General features: G+C 56.8%; 1 protein-coding gene across 1 annotated transcript; it reads right to left on the bottom strand.

Moving 5' to 3' along the window:
* Positions 1-231: 231 nt before the first annotated feature.
* On the bottom strand, positions 232-18,164 carry LOC139247672 (SCO-spondin-like; the record flags this gene model as incomplete). Its single annotated transcript, XM_070871757.1, has 5 exons — positions 17,997-18,164; positions 14,987-15,239; positions 14,491-14,537; positions 13,161-13,331; positions 232-360 (listed from the first exon to the last, which is right to left on the bottom strand). Coding segments are annotated over exons 2-5 (583 nt in total), but the record flags the coding sequence as incomplete, so codon positions are not given.
* Positions 18,165-19,377: the final 1,213 nt, after the last annotated feature.

Here is a 19,377-nt window from a genome sequence, read left to right as displayed (position 1 = left end):
CAAGGGGCAGTTAGGGATGGGCAATAAATGCCGGCCTGGCCAGGGACTCCTACACCCTGAGAATTATTTTTTTCTCTGATACCGGTGACTGTCGAGGTCAGGCTGTGTGTTGGGTGTTTTAATGTAGAACAGGTGGCGATGTGTTCGGGAGCGACACTTTGCTCAGTGTCAGTCTTGTTGGACACGTTTCACCGATGTGTTTCTCAGTGACAGGACACGGACCACACTTACCACATGCTTGCATCTCACAGCTCATCAGCTGACTGCTTTGTGTGGAACTGTTCCCTCGAGTCCGATTCCTGAAACCCCCTCCACAAGACACTGAACACTCAGACCAGGGACCCCAGTCGCTCCACACTTCTGGGAAACAAGCAGAACAAGAGCCAGCATTAGGCCTCCCCCAGCTAGACACGGTTAAAGCAGAATCAGACCTGAACTGCAGACTCTCGCAATCACATCAAACGTTCCTTAGGCCAAAGCACATCATCGTTTGTTGATGGATGACCCAACACCCTCAATCCCTCCCACACTGTCTCCAGACGGTACAGAGCGAGGTCATTGGGCCCATGGTTCCTGTGCTGGCTCTGTGACAGAGCGATCCCCATCAGTCCCACTCCCAGACACTTTCCCCACAGCCCTGCAAATATTTCACATTCACATATCTCTCATTCGCTTTTGAAAATTATTATTGAATCAATTTCCAGGCAACACACTCCAGATCACAACTCACCGCGTAGGTAACCTTTTCCTCATCTCCCCTCTGACCTTCAATCTGTGTCCTCTGGTTACCGGCCCTCTGGTTACCAGCCCTCTGGTTACCGATTACCGGCCCTCTGGTTACCGATTACCGGCCCTCTGGTTACCCACCCTCTGGTTATCAATTACCGGCCCTCTGGTTACCGATTACCGGCCCTCTGGTTACCGGCCCTCTGGTTACCGATTACCGGCCCTCTGGTTACCGATTACCGGCTCTCTGGTTACCCGCTCTCTGGTTACCGATTACCAGCCCTCTGATTACCGAATACCAGCCCTCTGATTACTGATTAACCGACCCTCTGGTTATCGATTACCGGCCCTCTGGTTACCCGCCCTTTGGTTACCGGCCCTCTGGTTATCGATTACTGGCCCTCTGGTTACCGATTACTGGCCCTCTGGTTACCCACCCTTTGGTTACCGATTACCGAGCCTCTGATTACCCGCCCTCTGGTTACCGATTGCCGAGCCTAGAGTTACCCGCCCTCTGGTTACCGATTACCGAGCCTCTGGTTACCGATTACTGAGCCTCTGGTTACCCGCCCTCTGGTTACCGATTACCAGCCCTCTGGTTATCGATTATCGGCCCTCTGGTTATCCGCCCTCTGGTTACCGATTACCGGCCCTCTGGTTACCGGTTACCGGCCCTCTGGTTACCCGCCCTCTGGTTACCCGCCCTCTGGTTATCGATTACCGGCTCTCTGGTTACCCGCCCTCTGGTTACCGATTACCAGCCCTCTGGTTATCGATTATCGGCCCTCTGGTTATCCGCCCTCTGGTTACCGATTACCGGCCCTCTGGTTACCCGCCCTCTGGTTACCCGCCCTCTGGTTATCGATTACCGGCCCTCTGGTTACCGATTACCGGCCCTCTGGTTATCTGCCCTCTGGTTACCGATTACTGGCCCTCTGGTTACCCGCCCTTTGGTTACCGGCCCTCTGGTTATCGATTACCGGCCCTCTGGTTACCGATTACTGGCCCTCTGGTTACCCACCCTTTGGTTACCGATTACCGAGCCTCTGGTTACCCGCCCTCTGGTTACCGATTACCGAGCCTCGAGTTACCCGCCCTCTGGTTATCGATTACCGGCCCCCTGGTTACCGACCCTCTGGTTATCTGCCCTCTGGTTACCGATTACCGGCCCTCTGGTTACCGGCCCTCTGGTTATCGATTACCGGCCCTCTGGTTACCGATTACTGAGCCTCTGGTTACCCGCCCTTTGGTTACTGATTACCGGCCCTCTGGTTACCCGCCCTCTGGTTACCGATTACCGGCCCTCTGGTTATCGATTACCGGCCCTCTGGTTACCGATTACCGGCCCTCTGGCTATCGATTACCGGCCCTCTGGCTATCGATTACCGGCCCTCTGGTTACCGGCCCTCTGGTTATCGATTACCGGCCCTCTGGTTACCGATTACTGAGCCTCTGGTTACCCGCCCTTTGGTTACCGATTACCGGCCCTCTGGTTACCCGCCCTCTGGTTACCGATTACCGGCCCTCTGGTTACCGGCCCTCTGGTTACCCATTAACGAGCCTCTGGTTACCGGCCCTCTGGTTACCGATTACCGGCCCTCTGGTTACCGGCCCTCCTGCCACTCCTTATTTACTCCATCAAAACCCTATCCTGGTCAATCCCCTCCCACCCTCTCCAAGGCCTCGACATCCTCCCTGAATAGGCCACAATCCTCTGTTTTATACAGGCTCAGTATAACTCCGTGCTCGTGTACTCTCTGCCTCTAGTTATAAAGCCCAGGATCACAAATGCCTCCTCAATCTGTCCTGTCATTCTCAGAGATTTGTGTGTGTCCCCCCGGGTCACTCTGGTCCTGCTCCCCGCTAAATGGCCCATTGAGTTTATATTGTCTCTCCTTCTCACCACAACTCTCAACACCAACAACTTGCATTTATATAGCGCCTTTAATACCAAAACCTCCCAAGGCCCGTCACACGGGCGATTATCCAAACAACATCAGGAGGTGATGGGACCAGGCCATTAAAAGCTGGGTCAGAGAGGGAGCTTTTCAGGAGTGTCTTAAAGGAGGAGAGAGAGGTAGAGAGGTGGAGAGGTTTAGGGAGGGAGTTCCAGAGCTTGGGGCCCAGGCAACAGAAGGCGCGGCCACTGATGGTGGAGCGATTATAATCAGGGATGGTCAGGAGGGCAGAATTTGAGGAGCGCAGACATCTCGGGGGGAGGGGGGAGAGGAGGGGGGATGGTTGTGGGGCCGGAGGAGATTACAGAGAGAGGGAGGGGAGAGGGCCATGGAGGGATTTGTAAACAAGGATGAGAATTTTGAAATTGAGGCATTGCTTAACCAGGAGCCAATGTAGGTCAGTGAGCACAGGGGGTGATGGGTGAGTGGGACTGGGTGTGAGTTAGGACACGGGGCACAGGGGGTGATGGGTGAGTGGGACTGGGTGTGAGTTAGGACACGGGTCAGTGAGCACAGGGGGTGATGGGTGAGTGGGGCTGGGTGTGAGTTAGGACACGGGTCAGTGAGCACAGGGGGTGATGGGTGAGTGGGACTCGGTGCGAGTTAGGACACGGGGGCAGTGAGCACAGGGGGTGATGGGTGAGTGGGACTGGGTGTGAGTTAGGACATGGGGCACAGGGGGTGATGGGTGAGCGGGACTGGGTGCGAGTTAGGACACGGGTCAGTGAGCACAGGGGGTGATGGGTGAGTGGGACTGGGTGCGAGTTCGGACATGGGGCAGTGAGCACAGGGGGTGATGGGTGAGTGGGACTGGGTGTGAGTTAGGACATGGGGCAGTGAGCAGAGGGGGTGATGGGTCAGTGAGCACAGGGGGTGATGGGTGAGCGGGACTGGGTGTGAGTTAGGACACGGGGCACAGGGGGTGATGGGTGAGCGGGACTGGGTGCGAGTTAGGACACGGGTCAGTGAGCACAGGGGGTGATGGGTGAGTGGGACTGGGTGCGAGTTCGGACATGGGGCAGTGAGCACAGGGGGTGATGGGTGAGTGGGACTGGGTGTGAGTTAGGACATGGGGCAGTGAGCAGAGGGGGTGATGGGTGAGTGGGACTGGGTGTGAGTTAGGACACGGGGTCAGTGAGCACAGGGGGTGATGGGTCAGTGAGCACAGGGGGTGATGGGTGAGTGGGACTGGGTGCGAGTTAGGACATGGGGCAGTGAGCACAGAGGGTGATGGGGCAGTGAGCACAGGGGGTGATGGGGCAGTGAGCACAGGGGGTGATGGGTGAGCGGGACTCGGTGCGAGTTAGGACACGGGGCAGTGAGCACAGGGGGTGATGGGGCAGTGAGCACAGGGGGTGATTGGGCAGTGAGCACAGGGGGTGATGGGTGAGTGGGACTGGGTGCGTGTTAGGACATGGGGCAGTGGGCACAGGGGGTGATGGGTCAGTGAGCACAGGGGGTGATGGGTGAGCGGGACTCGGTGCAAGTTAGGACATGGGGCAGTGAGCACAGGGGGTGATGGGTCAGTGAGCACAGGGGGTGATGGGTGAGTGGGACTCGGTGTGAGTTAGGGCACGGGTCAGTGAGCACAGGGGGTGATGGGTGAGTGGGACTGGGTGCGAGTTAGGACACGGGGCAGTGAGCACAGGGGGTGATGGGTGAGTGGGACTGGGTGTGAGTTAGGACACGGGTCAGTGAGCACAGGGGGTGATGGGTCAGTGAGCACAGGGGGTGATGGGTGAGCGGGACTGGGTGCGAGTTAGGACATGGGGCAGTGAGCACAGGGGGTGATGGGTGAGTGGGACTGGGTGTGAGTTAGGACATGGGGCACTGAGCACAGGGGGTGATGGGTCAGTGAGCACAGGGGGTGATGGGTGAGCGGGACTGGGTGCGAGTTAGGACACGGGGTCAGTGAGCACAGGGGGTGATGGGTGAGTGGGACGTTGCGAGTTAGGACACGGGGCAGTGAGCACAGGGGGTGATGGGTGAGTGGGACTGGGTGTGAGTTAGGACACGGGGCAGTGAGCACAGGGGGTGATGGGTGAGCGGGACTGGGTGCGTGTTAGGACATGGGGCAGTGAGCACAGGGGGTGATGGGGCAGTGAGCACAGGGGGTGATGGGTCAGTGAGCACAGGGGGTGATGGGTGAGCGGGACTCGGTGTGAGTTAGGACACGGGGCAGTGAGCACAGGGGGTGAGTTAGGACACGGGTCAGTGAGCACAGGGGGTGATGGGTGAGTGGGACTCGGTGCGAGTTAGGACACGGGTCAGTGAGCACAGGGGGTGATGGGTGAGCGGGACTCGGTGCGAGTTAGGACATGGGGCAGTGAGCACAGGGGGTGATGGGGCAGTGAGCACAGGGGGTGATGGGTGAGCGGGACTCGGTGTGAGTTAGGACACGGGGCAGTGAGCACAGGGGGTGATGGGTCAGTGAGCACAGGGGGTGAGTTAGGACACGGGTCAGTGAGCACAGGGGGTGATGGGTGAGTGGGACTCGGTGCGAGTTAGGACACGGGTCAGTGAGCACAGGGGGTGATGGGTGAGCGGGACTGGGTGTGAGTTAGGACACGGGGCACAGGGGGTGATGGGTGAGTGGGACTGGGTGTGAGTTAGGACATGGGGCAGTGAGCACAGGGGGTGATGGGTCAGTGAGCACAGGGGGTGATGGGTGAGTGGGACTGGGTGCGAGTTAGGACATGGGGCACTGAGCACAGGGGGTGATGGGTCAGTGAGCACAGGGGGTGATGGGTGAGCGGGACTGGGTGCGTGTTAGGACATGGGGCAGTGAGCACAGGGGGTGATGGGGCAGTGAGCACAGGGGGTGATGGGTCAGTGAGCACAGGGGGTGATGGGTGAGTGGGACTCGGTGCGAGTTAGGACACGGGGCAGTGAGCACAGGGGGTGATGGGTGAGTGGGACTCGGTGCGAGTTAGGACACGGGGCACAGGGGGTGATGGGTGAGTGGGACTGGGTGTGAGTTAGGACACGGGGTCAGTGAGCACAGGGGGTGATGGGTCAGTGAGCACAGGGAGTGATGGGTGAGCGGGACTCGGTGCGAGTTAGGACACGGGGACAGCCGTGTTTTGGATCACCTCTAGTTTACGTCGGGTAGAATGTGGGAGGCCAGCCAGGAGTGCGTTGGAATAGTCAAGTCTGGAGGTAACAGAGGCAGGGATGAGGGCTTCAGCAGCGGATGAGCTGAGGCGGGAAGTGGAGACAGGCGATGTTACAGAGGTGGAAATAGATGTTACAGAGGTGGATCTGTGGTTGGAAGCTCATTTCAGGGTGAAATGTGACCCCGAGGTTGGGAACAGTGTGGTTCAGCTCAGACAGAAGTTGGGGAGAGGGATGGAGTCAGTGGCCAGGGAACGGAATTATAGCTTGCAATAATTATCAGGAAATTTCTGCCCATCCAGAACTGGGTGCCGGACAATCCGGCTGACAATTTAGCGACCCGTGGAGGGGTGGAGAGAAGCGGGGGTGAGGGAGAGCTGGGTGTCTCAGCGTACATGTGGAAACTGACTCCGTGTTCCCAGATGATGTCGCTGAGGGGCAACATTGAAATCAAAGGATCAGAGAATGGTTAGAGCACAGGAGGCCATTCGGCCCATCGAGCCCGTGCCGGCTCTCTGCAAGAGCACCTCAGCCAGTCCCCCTCCCCCACCCTTTCCCTGTAGCCCTGCAAATACATTTCCTGCAGGTATTTATCCAACTCCCTTTTGAAAGCCACGATTGAGTCTGCCTCCAGCACCCTCTCAGGCAGCACATTCCAGATCCTAACCACTCGCTGCGTAAACACGTTTTCCCTCATGTCGCCTTTGGTTCTTCTGCCAATCGCCTTAAATCTGTGTCCTCTGGTTCCCGACCTTCCACCAATGGGAACAGTCTCTCTCGACCTCTGTCCAGACCTCTCATGATTTTGAACACCTCGATCAAATCTCCTCTCAACCAAAAAGGGCCACTGAATATAAAGGGGCTGCAGGAGGGGTCAAAACTAAAAATCATGGTTTAAAGACTAGTATTAAAACACTCTACCTAAACGCACGCAGCATTCGAAATAAAGTAAATGAGTTGACGGCACAAATCATTACAAATGGGTATGATTTGGTGGCCATTACAGAAACGTGGTTGCAGGGTGGCCAAGACTGGGAATTAAACATACAGGGGTATCTGACAATTCGGAAGGATAGACAAGAAGGGAAAGGAGGTGGGGTAGCTCTGTTAATAAAGAATGATATCAGGGCAGTTGTGAGAGACGATATTGGCTCTAATGAACAAAATGTTGAATAATTGTGGGTGGAGATTAGAGATAGTAAGGGGAAAAAGTCACTGGTGGGCATAGTTTATAGGCCCCCAAATAATAACTTCATGGTGGGGCGGGCAATAATCAAGGGAATAATGGAGGCATGTGAAAAAGGAACGGCAGTAATCATGGGGGATTTTAACCTACATATCGATTGGTCAAATCAAATCGCACGGGGTAGCCTGGAGGAGGAATTCATAGAATGCATACGGGATTGTTTCTTAGAACAGTATGTTACAGAACCTACAAGGGAGCAAGCTATCTTAGATCTGGTCCTGTGTAATGAGATGGGAATAATAAACGATCTCCTAGTAAAAGATCCTCTCGGAATGAGTGATCACAGTATGGTTGAATTTGTAATACAGATTGAGGGTGAGGAAGTAGTGTATCAAACGAGCGTACTATGCTTAAACAAAGGGGACTATAGTGGGATGAGGGCAGAGTTGGCTAAAGTAGACTGGAAACACAGACTAAACGGTGGCACAATTGAGGAACAGTGGAGGACTTTTAAGGAGCTCTTTCACAGTGCTCAACAAAAATATATTCCAGTGAAAAAGAAGGGCGGTAAGAGAAGGGATAACCAGCCGTGGATAACCAAGGAAATAAAGGAGAGTATCAAATTAAAAACCAATGCGTATAAGGTGGCCAAGGTTAGTGGGAAACTAGAAGATTGGGAAAATTTTAAACGACAGCAAAGAATGACAAAGAAAGCAATAAAGAAAGGAAAGATAGATTACGAAAGTAAACTTGCGCAAAACATAAAAACGGATAGTAAAAGCTTTTACAGATATATAAAACGGAAAAGAGTAACTAAAGTAAATGTTGGTCCCTTAGAAGATGAGAAGGGGGATTTAATAATGGGAAATGTGGAAATGGCTGAGACCTTAAACAATTATTTTGCTTCGGTCTTCACAGTGGAAGACACAAAAACCATGCCAGAAATTGCTGGTCACAGGAATGTGGGAAGGGAGGACCTTGAGACAATCACTATCACTAGAGGGGTAGTGCTGGACAGGCTAATGGGACTCAAGGTAGACAAGTCCCCTGGTCCTGATGAAATGCATCCCAGGGTATTAAAAGAGATGGCGGAAGTTATAGCAGATGCATTCGTTATAATCTACCAAAATTCACAGGAATCTGGGGAGGTACCAGCGGATTGGAAAGCAGCTAATGTAACACCTCTGTTTAAAAAAGGGGGCAAAAAAAAGGCAGGTAACTATAGGCTGGTTAGTTTAACATCTGTAGTGGGGAAAATGCTTGAAGCTATCATTAAGGAAGAAATAGCGGGACATCTAGATGGGAATAGTGCAATCAAGCAGACGCAGCATGGATTCATGAAGGGGAAATCATGTTTAACTAATTTACTGGAATTCTTTGAGGATATAATGAGCATGGTGGATAGAGGTGTACCGATGGATGTGGTGTATTTAGATTTTCAAAAGGCATTCGATAAGGTGCCACACAAAAGGTTACTGCAGAAGATAAAGGTACGCGGAGTCAGAGGAAATGTATTAGCATGGATAGAGAATTGGCTGGCTAACAGAAAGCAGAGAGTCGGGATAAATGGGTGCTTTTCGGGTTGGAAATCGGTGGTTAGTGGTGTGCCACAGGGATCGGTGCTGGGACCACAACTGTTTACAATATACATAGATGACCTGGAAGAGGGGACAGTGTAGTGTAACAAAATTTGCAGATGACACAAAGATTAGTGGGAAAGCGGGTTGTGTAGAGGACACAGAGAGGCTGCAAAGAGATTTAGATAGGTTAAGGGAATGGGCTAAGGTTTGGCAGATGGAATACAATGTCGGAAAATGTGAGGTCATCCACCTTGGGGGAAAAAAACAGTAAAAGGGAATATTATTTGAATGGGGAGAAATTACAACATGCTGCGGTGCAGAGGGACCTGGGGGTCCTTGTGCATGAATTCCAAAAAGTTAGTTTGCAGGTGCAGCAGGTAATCAGGAAGGCGAATGGAATGTTGGCCTTCATTGCGAGAGGGATGGAGTACAAAAGCAGGGAGGTCCTGCTGCAACTGTACAGGGTATTGGTGAGGCCGCACCTGGAGTACTGCGTGCAATTTTGTTCACCTTACTTAAGGAAGTATACACTGGCTTTGGAGGGGGTACAGAGACGATTCACTAGGCTGATTCCGGAGATGAGGGGGTTACCTTATGATGGTAGATTGAGTAGACTGGGTCTTTACTCGTTGGAGTTCAGAAGGATGAGGGGTGATCTTATAGAAACATTTAAAATAATGAAAGGGATAGACAAGATAGAGGCAGAGAGGTTGTTTCCACTGGTCGGGGAGACTAGAACTAGGGGCACAACCTCAAAATACGGGGGAGCCAATTTAAAACCGAGTTGAGAAGGAATTTCTTCTCCCAGAGGGTTGTGAATCTGTGGAATTCTCTGCCCAAGGAAGCAGTTGAGGCTAGCTCATTGAATGTATTCAAGACACAGATAGATAGATTTTTAACCAATAAGGGAATTAAGGGTTACGGGGAGCGGGCGGGTAAGTGGAGCTGAGTCCACGGCCAGATCAGCCATGATCTTGTTGAATGGTGGAGCAGGCTCGAGGGGCTAGATGGCCTACTCCTGTTCCTAATTCTTATGTTCTTATGTTCTTATTCTCTGCTCCAAGGAGAACAACCCCAGCTTCTCCAGTCTATCCACGTAACTGAAGTCCCTCATCCCTGGAACCATTCGAGTAAAACCCCTCTGCTCCCTCTTTAAGGCCTTCACATCCTTCCTCAAGTCTAAAATTGGACCCAATACTCCAGTTGGGGCTGAACCAGTGTTTTATAAAGTTTAGCATAACTTGAGCAGGTCTCCAGTCGTCCTGGTTAACCCTTGCCCCTGGACCAAGACCGAGCTCTGTCAAGCCCGTGTGGTGGCTGGTGTACAACGGTCACCCCACGTTAAACAATCCACCCACAGGCATCTTCCACCCTTCAACATGTAGTTCAGGATCTGGAATATTAGGTCCTTCATTGAAACACCTGTGAACTCATCCCTTTTGGTGTGTAAATAAGTCGTCCTGGATACAGGGGACTTCCTATGATGATGATGATGGGTATATCTGCCGGTCAGACAGAGTCAGCATGGATTTATGAAGGGGAAGTCAGGTTTGACAAATTTGCTGGAATTCTTTGAGGATGTAACAAACAAGGTGGATGAAGTGGATGTGGTGTATTTGGATTTCCAGAAGGCATTTGACAAGGTGCCACACAAAAGGTTACTGCACAAGATAAAAGTTCACGGGGTTTGGGGTAATATATTAGCATGGATAGAGGATTGGCTAACTAACAGAAAACAGAGAGTCGGGATAAATGGTTCATTCTCGGGTTGGCAACCAGTAACTAGTGGGGTGCCGCAGGGATCAGTGTTGGGACCCCAACTATTTACAATCTATGTTAATGACTTGGAAGAAGGGACTGAGTGTAACGTAGCCAAGTTTGCTGACGATACAAAGATGAGAGGAAAAGCAATGTGTGAGGAGGACACAAAAAACCTGCAAAAGGCTAAGTGAGTGGGCAAAAATTTGTCAGATGGAGTATAATGTTGGAAAGTGTGAGATCATGCACTTTAGCAGGAAAAAAAATCAAAGGGCAAGTTATTATTTAAATGGAGAAAGTTTGCAAAGTGCTGCAGTACAGCGGGACCTGGGGGTACTTGTGCATGAAACACAAAAGGATAGTATGCAGGTACAGCAAGTGATCAGGAAGGCCAATGGTATCTTGGTCTTTATTGCAAAGGGGATGGAGTATAAAAGCAGGGAAGTCTTGCTCCAGTTATACAGGGTATTGGTGAGGTCACACCTGGAGTACTGCGTACAGTGTTGGTTTCTATATTTACGAAAGGATATACTTTGCTTTGGAGGCAGTTCAGAGAAGGTTCACTCGGTTGATTCTGGGGATGAAGGGGTTGACTTATGAGGAAAGGTTGAGGAGGTTGGGCCTCTACTCATTGGAATTCAGAAGAATGAGAGATGATCTTATCGAAACGTATCAGATTATGAGGGGGCTTGACAAGGTGGATGCAGAGAGGATGTTCCCACTGATAGGGGAGACTAGAACTAGGGGGCATGGTCTTAGAATAAGGGGCCGCCCATTTAAAACTGAGATGAGGAGGAATTTCTTCTCTCAGGGGGTTGTAAATCTGTGGAATTCTCTGCCTCAGAGAGCTGTGGAGGCCGGGACATTGAATATATTTAAGACAGAGATAGTTTGTTAACCGATAAGGGAGTGAAGGGTTATGGGGAGCGGGCGGGGAAGTGGAGCTGAGTCCATGATCGGATCAGCCAGGATGGTATTAAATGGCGGAGCAGGCTCGAGGGGCCGAATGGCCGACTCCTGCTCCTATTTCCGATGTTCTTGTGTTTTGTGCTCTGTGCCTCTATTTATGAAGTCCAGGATCCTATAACCACTTTCTCAGCCTGCCCTGCCCCCTTCAGTGATCTGTGCCCATACACCCCCAGCTCTCTCTGTTCATGCACCCCCTTTAGCATTGTACCCTTCAGTTTATATTGCCTCTCCTCATTCTTCCGACCAAAATGTATCACTTCACACTATTAACTGATCGAGGAGATGAGAAATAGGAGGGGCCAAGGCTCGATCCTGGGGGGACAGCAGAGGTAACGATGGGGGGCGAGAGGAGAAGCCGGAGCAGGAGATTCTCGGGCTACGATTAGACGGATCAGTCTGGACCAGGCGAGTGCAGCCCCCGCCAGCCGGACAACTCAACATACCCTCTCCGCAAACACACATGTCCCTCCCTCCCTCCCAAACCCCTCCCTCCCTCGTCCCTCCCTCCCTCCCTCCCTCACCCCTCCCTCCCTCGTCCCTTCATCCGACCACCCTCCCTCCGACCTCCCTCCCTCACCCCTCCCTCCCTCGTCCCTTCATCCGGCCACCCTCCCTCCGACCACCCACCCTCCCTCCCTCCCTCCCTCCCTCCATCCCTCCATCCCTCCCTCACCCCTCCCTCCCTCGTCCCTTCATCCGGCCACCCGACCTCCGACCTCCCTCCCTCCCTCCCTCACCCCTCCCTCCCTCGTCCCTTCATCCGACCACCCTCCCTCCGACCTCCCTCCCTCCCTCCCTCACCCCTTCCTCACCCCTCCCTCCCTCGTCCCTTCATCCGACCACCCTCCCTCCCTCCCTCACCCCTCCCTCACCCCTCCCTCCCTCGTCCCTCCCTCCGACCACCCTCCCTCCCTCCCTCCCTCTGACCACCCTCCCTCCCTCACCACTCCCTCCCACCACCCTCCCTCCCTCCCTGACCATCCTCCCTCCCTCCCTCCACCCTCCCTCCCTCACCCCTCCCTCCCCCCTCCCTCCGACCACCCTCCATCCCTCCGACCACCCTCCCTCTCTCCCTCCCTCTGACCACCCTCCCTCCCTCCCTCTCCACCCTCCCTCCCTCACCCTCCCTCCCTCGTCCCTCCCTCCGACCCACCCTCCATCCTCCGACCACCCTCCATCTCTCCCTCCCTCTGGCCACCCTCCCTCCCTCACCCCTCCCTCCGACCACCCTCCCTCCCTCCCTCCCTCTGACCACCCACCCTCCCTACCTCCATCCCTCCCTCCCTCACCCCTCCCTCCCTCCAACCCCCACCCTCCCTCCCTCCTCCATCCTCTGACCACCCTCCCCCCTCCCACCACACTCCCTCACCCCTCCCTCCCTCCCTCGCCCCTCCCACCCTTCCTCGTCGCTCTAACCACACTCCCTCACCCCCCCTCCCTCCTCGCCCCTCCCACCCTCCCTCCCACCACACTCCCTCACCCCTCCCTCCCTCCCTCTAACCACACTCCCTCACCCCCCCTCCCTCCCTCGCCCCTCCCACCCTCCCTCCCACCACACTCCCTCACCCCTCCCTCCCTCCCTCTAACCACACTCCCTCACCCCTCCCTCCCTCCCTCCCACCACACTCCCTCACCCCTCCAACCCTCCCTCTAACCACACTCCCTCACCCCTCCCTCCCTCCCTCCCTCCCACCACACTCCCTCACCCCTCCCTCCCTCCCTCCCACCACACTCCCTCACCCCTCCCTCCCTCCCTCCCTCGCCCCTCCCCGTTGGGAGCTGGGATCTGGTGTGTCGGTGTGGTGTGTGTTGGGCTCGGGTCAGTTTGACAGTCGGAGAGATGGAGGATGTACTTGGGGTTGGACTCACCGTGACAGAGCAGCAGACTGCAGTACTCGGACTCCACAGTCGCCCCCTCGCAGTCCCTGCCCCCGAAGGCCGCCGGGGGGTCTGTGGGAGATCGGAATCTCCGGCGAGATCCAACGTCGCAGCTCTTACTGCAGGAGCTCCAGGGTGTCCATCGGCTCCACGCACAGTCCACTGCAACGGGAAAGGCGGGATAGAGGACACGCGGGACAGAGGGACACGCGGGACAGAGGGACACGCGGGACAGAGGGACACGCGGGACAGAGGGACACGCGGGATAGAGAGACACGCGGCACAGAGGGACACGCGGGACACTTGGGACACGCGGGATAGAGGGACACGCGGGATAGCGGGACACGCGGGACAGAGGGACACGCGGGATAGAGGGACACGCGGGACAGAGGGACACGCGGGACAGAGGGACACGCGGGACAGAGGGACACGCGGGACAGAGGGACACGCGGGATAGCGGGACACGCGGGACAGAGGGACACGCGGGACAGAGGGACACGCGGGACAGAGGGACACGCGGGACAGAGGGACACGCGGGACAGAGGGACACGCGGGACAGAGGGACACGCGGGACAGAGGGACACGCGGGACAGAGGGACACGCGGGACAGAGGGAACACGCGGCACAGAGGGACACGCGGGATAGAGGGACACGCGGGACAGAGGACACGCGGGATAGAGGGACACGCGGGACACTTGGGACAGAGGGACAGAGGGACACGCGGGATAGCGGGACACGCGGGACAGAGGGACACGCGGGATAGAGGGACACGCGGGACAGAGGGACACGCGGGACAGCGGGACACGCGGGATAGAGGGACACGCGGGACAGAGGGACACGCGGGACAGAGGACACGCGGGACAGAGGGACACGCGGGACAGAGGGACACGCGGGACAGAGGGACAGAGGGACACGCGGGACAGAGGGACACGCGGGACAGAGGACACGCGGGACAGAGGGACACGCGGGATAGAGGGACACGCCGGAAACACAGGAACACACGAGACATTCCAAACCCAACAATTCTGGACTAATGACAGGTGAGAGTGGTGCGAAGGTGAAGGTGAGTGGGGTCAGGTGGGGGCAAGGGGTCGGAGGGCACGGGGGGGTCGGAGGGTGGGGGGGTCGGAGGGCGGGGAGGGGGTCGGAGGGTGGGGAGGGGGTCGGGGGGCGGGGGGTCGGGGGGCGGGGGGTGTCGGAGGGCGGGGGGGTCGGAGGGCGGGGGGTCGGGGGGTGTCGGAGGGAGAGGGGTATTAACACTATGTAATATTACACTCACTCAGTCACACTCTGGAACATTACGGGTTTATTTGCTCAGTACCTGCACACGGGACGTTCCCACAGACCAACTCTCCAAACAGGCAGGTGCTGAAACAGAACACCACACTGAAAAGTAATGGGATTGACTCCACGGCAAATGTCAGCACGCAGATACTCTGTATCTAACCCCCTGTACCTGCCCTGGGAGTGTTTGATGGGACAGTGTAGAGGGAGCTTTACTCTGTATCTAACCCCCTGTACCTGCCCTGGGAGTGTTTGATGGGACAGTGTAGAGGGAGCTTTACTCTGTATCTAACCCCCTGTACCTGCCCTGGGAGTGTTTGATGGGACAGTGTAGAGGGAGCTTTACTCTGTATCTAACCCCCTGTACCTGCCCTGGGAGTGTTTGATGGGACAGTGTAGAGGGAGCTTTACTCTGTATCTAACCCCCTGTACCTGCCCTGGGAGTGTTTGATGGGACAGTGTAGAGGGAGCTTTACTCTGTATCTAACCCTTGCTTGGTGTGCTGGGAAGGTGGGTCTGTAGGTGGGACCTACCAGTTGTTGCAGGGGTCCAGCTGAAGACTGCCCCCAGGCTGGATCCAATGTCCCTGGTGGTAACAGCCACACTGCTGCTGTGGGACACATGAGCCGTTCTGGAGAAAGAGTCCCTCTGTGCAGTAACATCCATCGTAACAATGTGTGGTACACTCCACACTGGCCGTCAGGTCCAGGCAGGCCCGAGGGCACGGGTCACCCGAGTGATGGCAGTCGTCCGCAGTGCGATAGGTCATCTCCCCGGGGCAGGAGTCTGTAACAGGACAGTGGCAGAGTTACAGTACGGGAATAACCCCCGGGGCAATACCCCCCCCGGGGCAATAACCCCCCCCCGGGGCAATAACCCCCCCGGGGCAATACCCCCCCCCCGGGGCAATCACCCCCCCCCCGGGGCAATCACCCCCCCCGGGGCAATAACCCCCCCCCGGGGCAATACCCCCCCGGGGCAATCACCCCCCCCCGGGGCAATACCCCCCCGGGGCAATACCCCCCCCCCGGGGCAATCACTCCCCCCCCGGGGCAATCACCCCCCCCCGGGGCAATACCCCACCCCCGGGGCAATCACCCCCCCCCCGGGGCAATACCCCACCCCCCCGGGACAATACCCCCCCGGGGCAATAACCCCCCCCCGGGGCAATCACCCCCCCCGGGGCAATACCCCACCCCGGGGCAATACCCCCCCCCCGGGGCAATCACCCCCCCCGGGGCAATAACCCCCCCCCGGGGCAACAACCCCCCCCGGGGCAATACCCCCCCCCCGGGGCAATACCCCCCCCCGGGGCAATACCCCCCCCCCCCGGGGCAATACCCCCCCCCCCCGGGGCAATACCCCCCCCCCCCCGGGGCAATAACCCCCCCCCGGGGCAATAACCCCCCCCCCGGGGCAATCACCCCCCCCCGGGGCAATACCCCCCTCCGGGGCAATACCCACCCCCCCGGGGCAATAACCCCCCCCGGGGCAATAACCCCCCCCCCCCCGGGGCAATAACACCCCCCCGGGGCAATAACCCCCCCCCGGGGCAATACCGCCCCCCCCCGGTCAATAACCCCCCAGGGTCAATAACCCCCCCCCGGGGCAAAACCCTCCCCGGGGCAATAACCCTACCCCCCCCGGGGCAATAACCCCACCCCCCCGGGGCAATAACCCCACCCCCCCCGGGGCAATAACCCCACCCCCCCGGGGCAATGACCCCACCCCCCCGGGTCAATAACCCCCCCCCCCAGGGCAAAACCTTCCCCCACCGGGGCAATCACCCCTCCCCCGGGGCAATACCCCCCCCGGGGCAATAACCCCCCACCACCCCACTCCGGGGCAATAACCTCCCACTCCTGGGGCGATAACCCCCAACATCCCCGGGGCAATAACCCCCCCCCCCCGGGGGCAATAACCCGCCCCCGGGGCAATAACCGCACCCCCCCCACCCCGGGGCAATAAACCCCCCCCCCACCCCGGGGCAATAACACCCCCCAACACATGTTGCCGTGGCGATGCTCGGTGCTGCTGTAACTTTGCCAGGAATCCCGCGGATTACCATCGCCACATTTTGGCTGAGGACCCGAGATATTGGGGATTGCCCCCGAGGCTCGGTAACCAGGGGTCACAGGTTGAAGGTAATTGGGGATAGAACCGGAGGGGGGATGGGGAGTAAACGTTCAGGCAGCGAGTTGTTGTGATCGGGAACGCGCTGCCTGAAAGATTCAATAGTGACCGGGAACTGGGGAAATACTGCGAGGGGAACTGTGCCGGGCTGTGGGGAAAGGAGTGGGACTGAAGGGATCTCTCTGTCACAGAGCGGGGAGTGGGACTGAGGGGATCACTCTGTCACAGAGCGGGGAGTGGGTCTGAGGGGATCACTCTGTCACAGAGCGGGGAGTGGGACTGAGGGAATCACTCTGTCACAGAGCGGGGAGTGGGACTGAGGGGATCACTCTGTCACAGAGCGGGGAGTGGGACTGAGGGGATCACTCTGTCACAGAGCGGGGAGTGGGACTGAGGGGATCACTCTGTCACAGAGCGGGGAGTGGGACTGAGGGGATCACTCTGTCACAGAGCGGGGAGTGGGACTGAGGGAATCACTCTGTCACAGAGCGGGGAGTGGGACTGAGGGAATCACTCTGTCACAGAGCGGGGAGTGGGACTGAGGGGATCACTCTGTCACAGAGCGGGGAGTGGGACTGAGGGGATCACTCTGTCACAGAGCAGGGAGTGGGACTGAGGGGATCACTCTGTCACAAGCGGGGAGTGGGACTGAGGGGATCGCTCTGTCACAGAGCGGGGAGTGGGACTGAAGGGATCACTCTGTCACAGAGCGGGGAGTGGGACTGAGGGGATCACTCTGTCACAGAGCGGGGAGTGGGACTGAGGGGATCACTCTGTCACAGAGCGGGGAGTGGGACTGAGGGGATCACTCTGTCACAGAGCGGGGAGTGGGACTGAGGGGATCACTCTGTCACAGAGCGGGGAGTGGGACTGAGGGAATCACTCTGTCACAGAGCGGGGAGTGGGACTGAGGGGATCGCTCTGTCACAGAGCGGGGAGTGGGACTGAGGGGATCACTCTGTCACAGAGCGGGGAGTGGGACTGAGGGAATCACTCTGTCACAGAGCGGGGAGTGGGACTGAGGGGATCGCTCTGTCACAGAGCGGGGAGTGGGACTGAGGGGATCACTCTGTCACAGAGCGGGGAGTGGGACTGAGGGGATCACTCTGTCACAGAGCGGGGAGTGGGACTGAGGGGATCGCTCTGTCACAGAGCGGGGAGTGGGACTGAGGGGATCACTCTGTCACAGAGCGGGGAGTGGGACTGAGGGGATCACTCTGTCACAGAGCGGGGAGTGGGACTGAGGGGATCACTCTGTCACAGAGCGGGGAGTGGGACTGAGGGGATCACTCTGTCACAGAGTGGGGAGTGGGACTGAGGGGATCACTGGGAGGGCGAGAAATGATGAAAAGCGCCAAGGAAATGTCACATGGGTGCGTATCATACGCTGGACGCTGATTGGATACCTACAGTCACATGGCTGCGTGTTGCAGTCGCGGGATTGGATATGGGGTCCGAGACACGTGGCCCCTCCGTGATTGGCCAGTGGATTGGTGCAGCTTCGATTCCTGGTCTGAACTCCGGAGTTACACGGTGTGCTGCACTCCGACCACAGGGTCCAGGGGCTCCAGCCACCAGGCACTGAAAAACACATCACCCCACTGACAGCACGGAGAGCAATGGTCCGCAACATCATCACCATCTGTCCCTCTCCCCCATCATCACCATCTGTCCCTCTCCCCCAACATCATCACCATCTGTCCCTCTCCCCAACATCATCTCCATCTGTCCCTCTCCCCCATCATCACCATCTGTCCCTCTCCCCCAACATCATCTCCATCTGTCCCTCTCCCCAACATCATCACCATCTGTCCCTCTCCCCATCATCATCATCATCTGTCCCTCTCCCCCATCATCACCATCTGTCCCTCTCCCCAACATCATCACCATCTGTCCCTCTCCCCATCATCATCATCATCTGTCCCTCTCCCCCAACATCATCACCATCTGTCCCTCTCCCCAACATCATCTCCATCTGTCCCTCTCCCCCATCATCACCATCTGTCCCTCTCCCCCAACATCATCACCATCTGTCCTTCTCCCCAACATCATCTCCATCTGTCCCTCTCCCCCAACATCATCACCATCTGTCCCTCTCCTCAACATCATCACCATCTGTCCTTCTCCCCATCATCATCACCATCTGTCCCTCTCCCCAACATCATCACCATCTGTCCCTCTCCCCCATCATCACCATCTGTCCCTCTCCCCCAACATCATCACCATCTGTCCCTCTCCCCCAACATCATCACCATCTGTCCCTCTCCCCTAACATCATCACCATCTGTCCCTCTCCCCCAACATCATCACCATCTGTCCCTCTCCCCAACATCATCACCATCTGTCCCTCTCCCCAACATCATCACCATCTGTCCCTCTCCCCCAACATCATCACCATCTGTCCCTCTCCCCCAACATCATCACCATCTGTCCCTCTCCCCCAACATCATCACCATCTGTCCCTCTCCCCCAACATCATCACCATCTGTCCCTCTCCCCCAACATCATCACCATCTGTCCTTCTCCTCATCATCACCATCTGTCCCTCTCCCCAACATCATCACCATCTGTCCCTCTCCCCCAACATCATCACCATCTGTCCCTCTCCCCCAACATCATCACCATCTGTCCCTCTCCCCAACATCATCACCATCTGTCCCTCTCCCCCAACATCATCACCATCTGTCCCTCTCCCCCAACATCATCACCATCTGTCCCTCTCCCCCAACATCATCACCATCTGTCCCTCTCCCCATCATCACCATCTGTCCCTCTCCCCCAACATCATCAC

The sequence above is a fragment of the Pristiophorus japonicus genome, unplaced genomic scaffold (genome assembly GCF_044704955.1).
Source record: "Pristiophorus japonicus isolate sPriJap1 unplaced genomic scaffold, sPriJap1.hap1 HAP1_SCAFFOLD_2796, whole genome shotgun sequence".
NCBI classification, from domain to species: domain Eukaryota; kingdom Metazoa; phylum Chordata; class Chondrichthyes; family Pristiophoridae; genus Pristiophorus; species Pristiophorus japonicus.
This window is presented reverse-complemented; position numbering and strand designations above follow the sequence as displayed.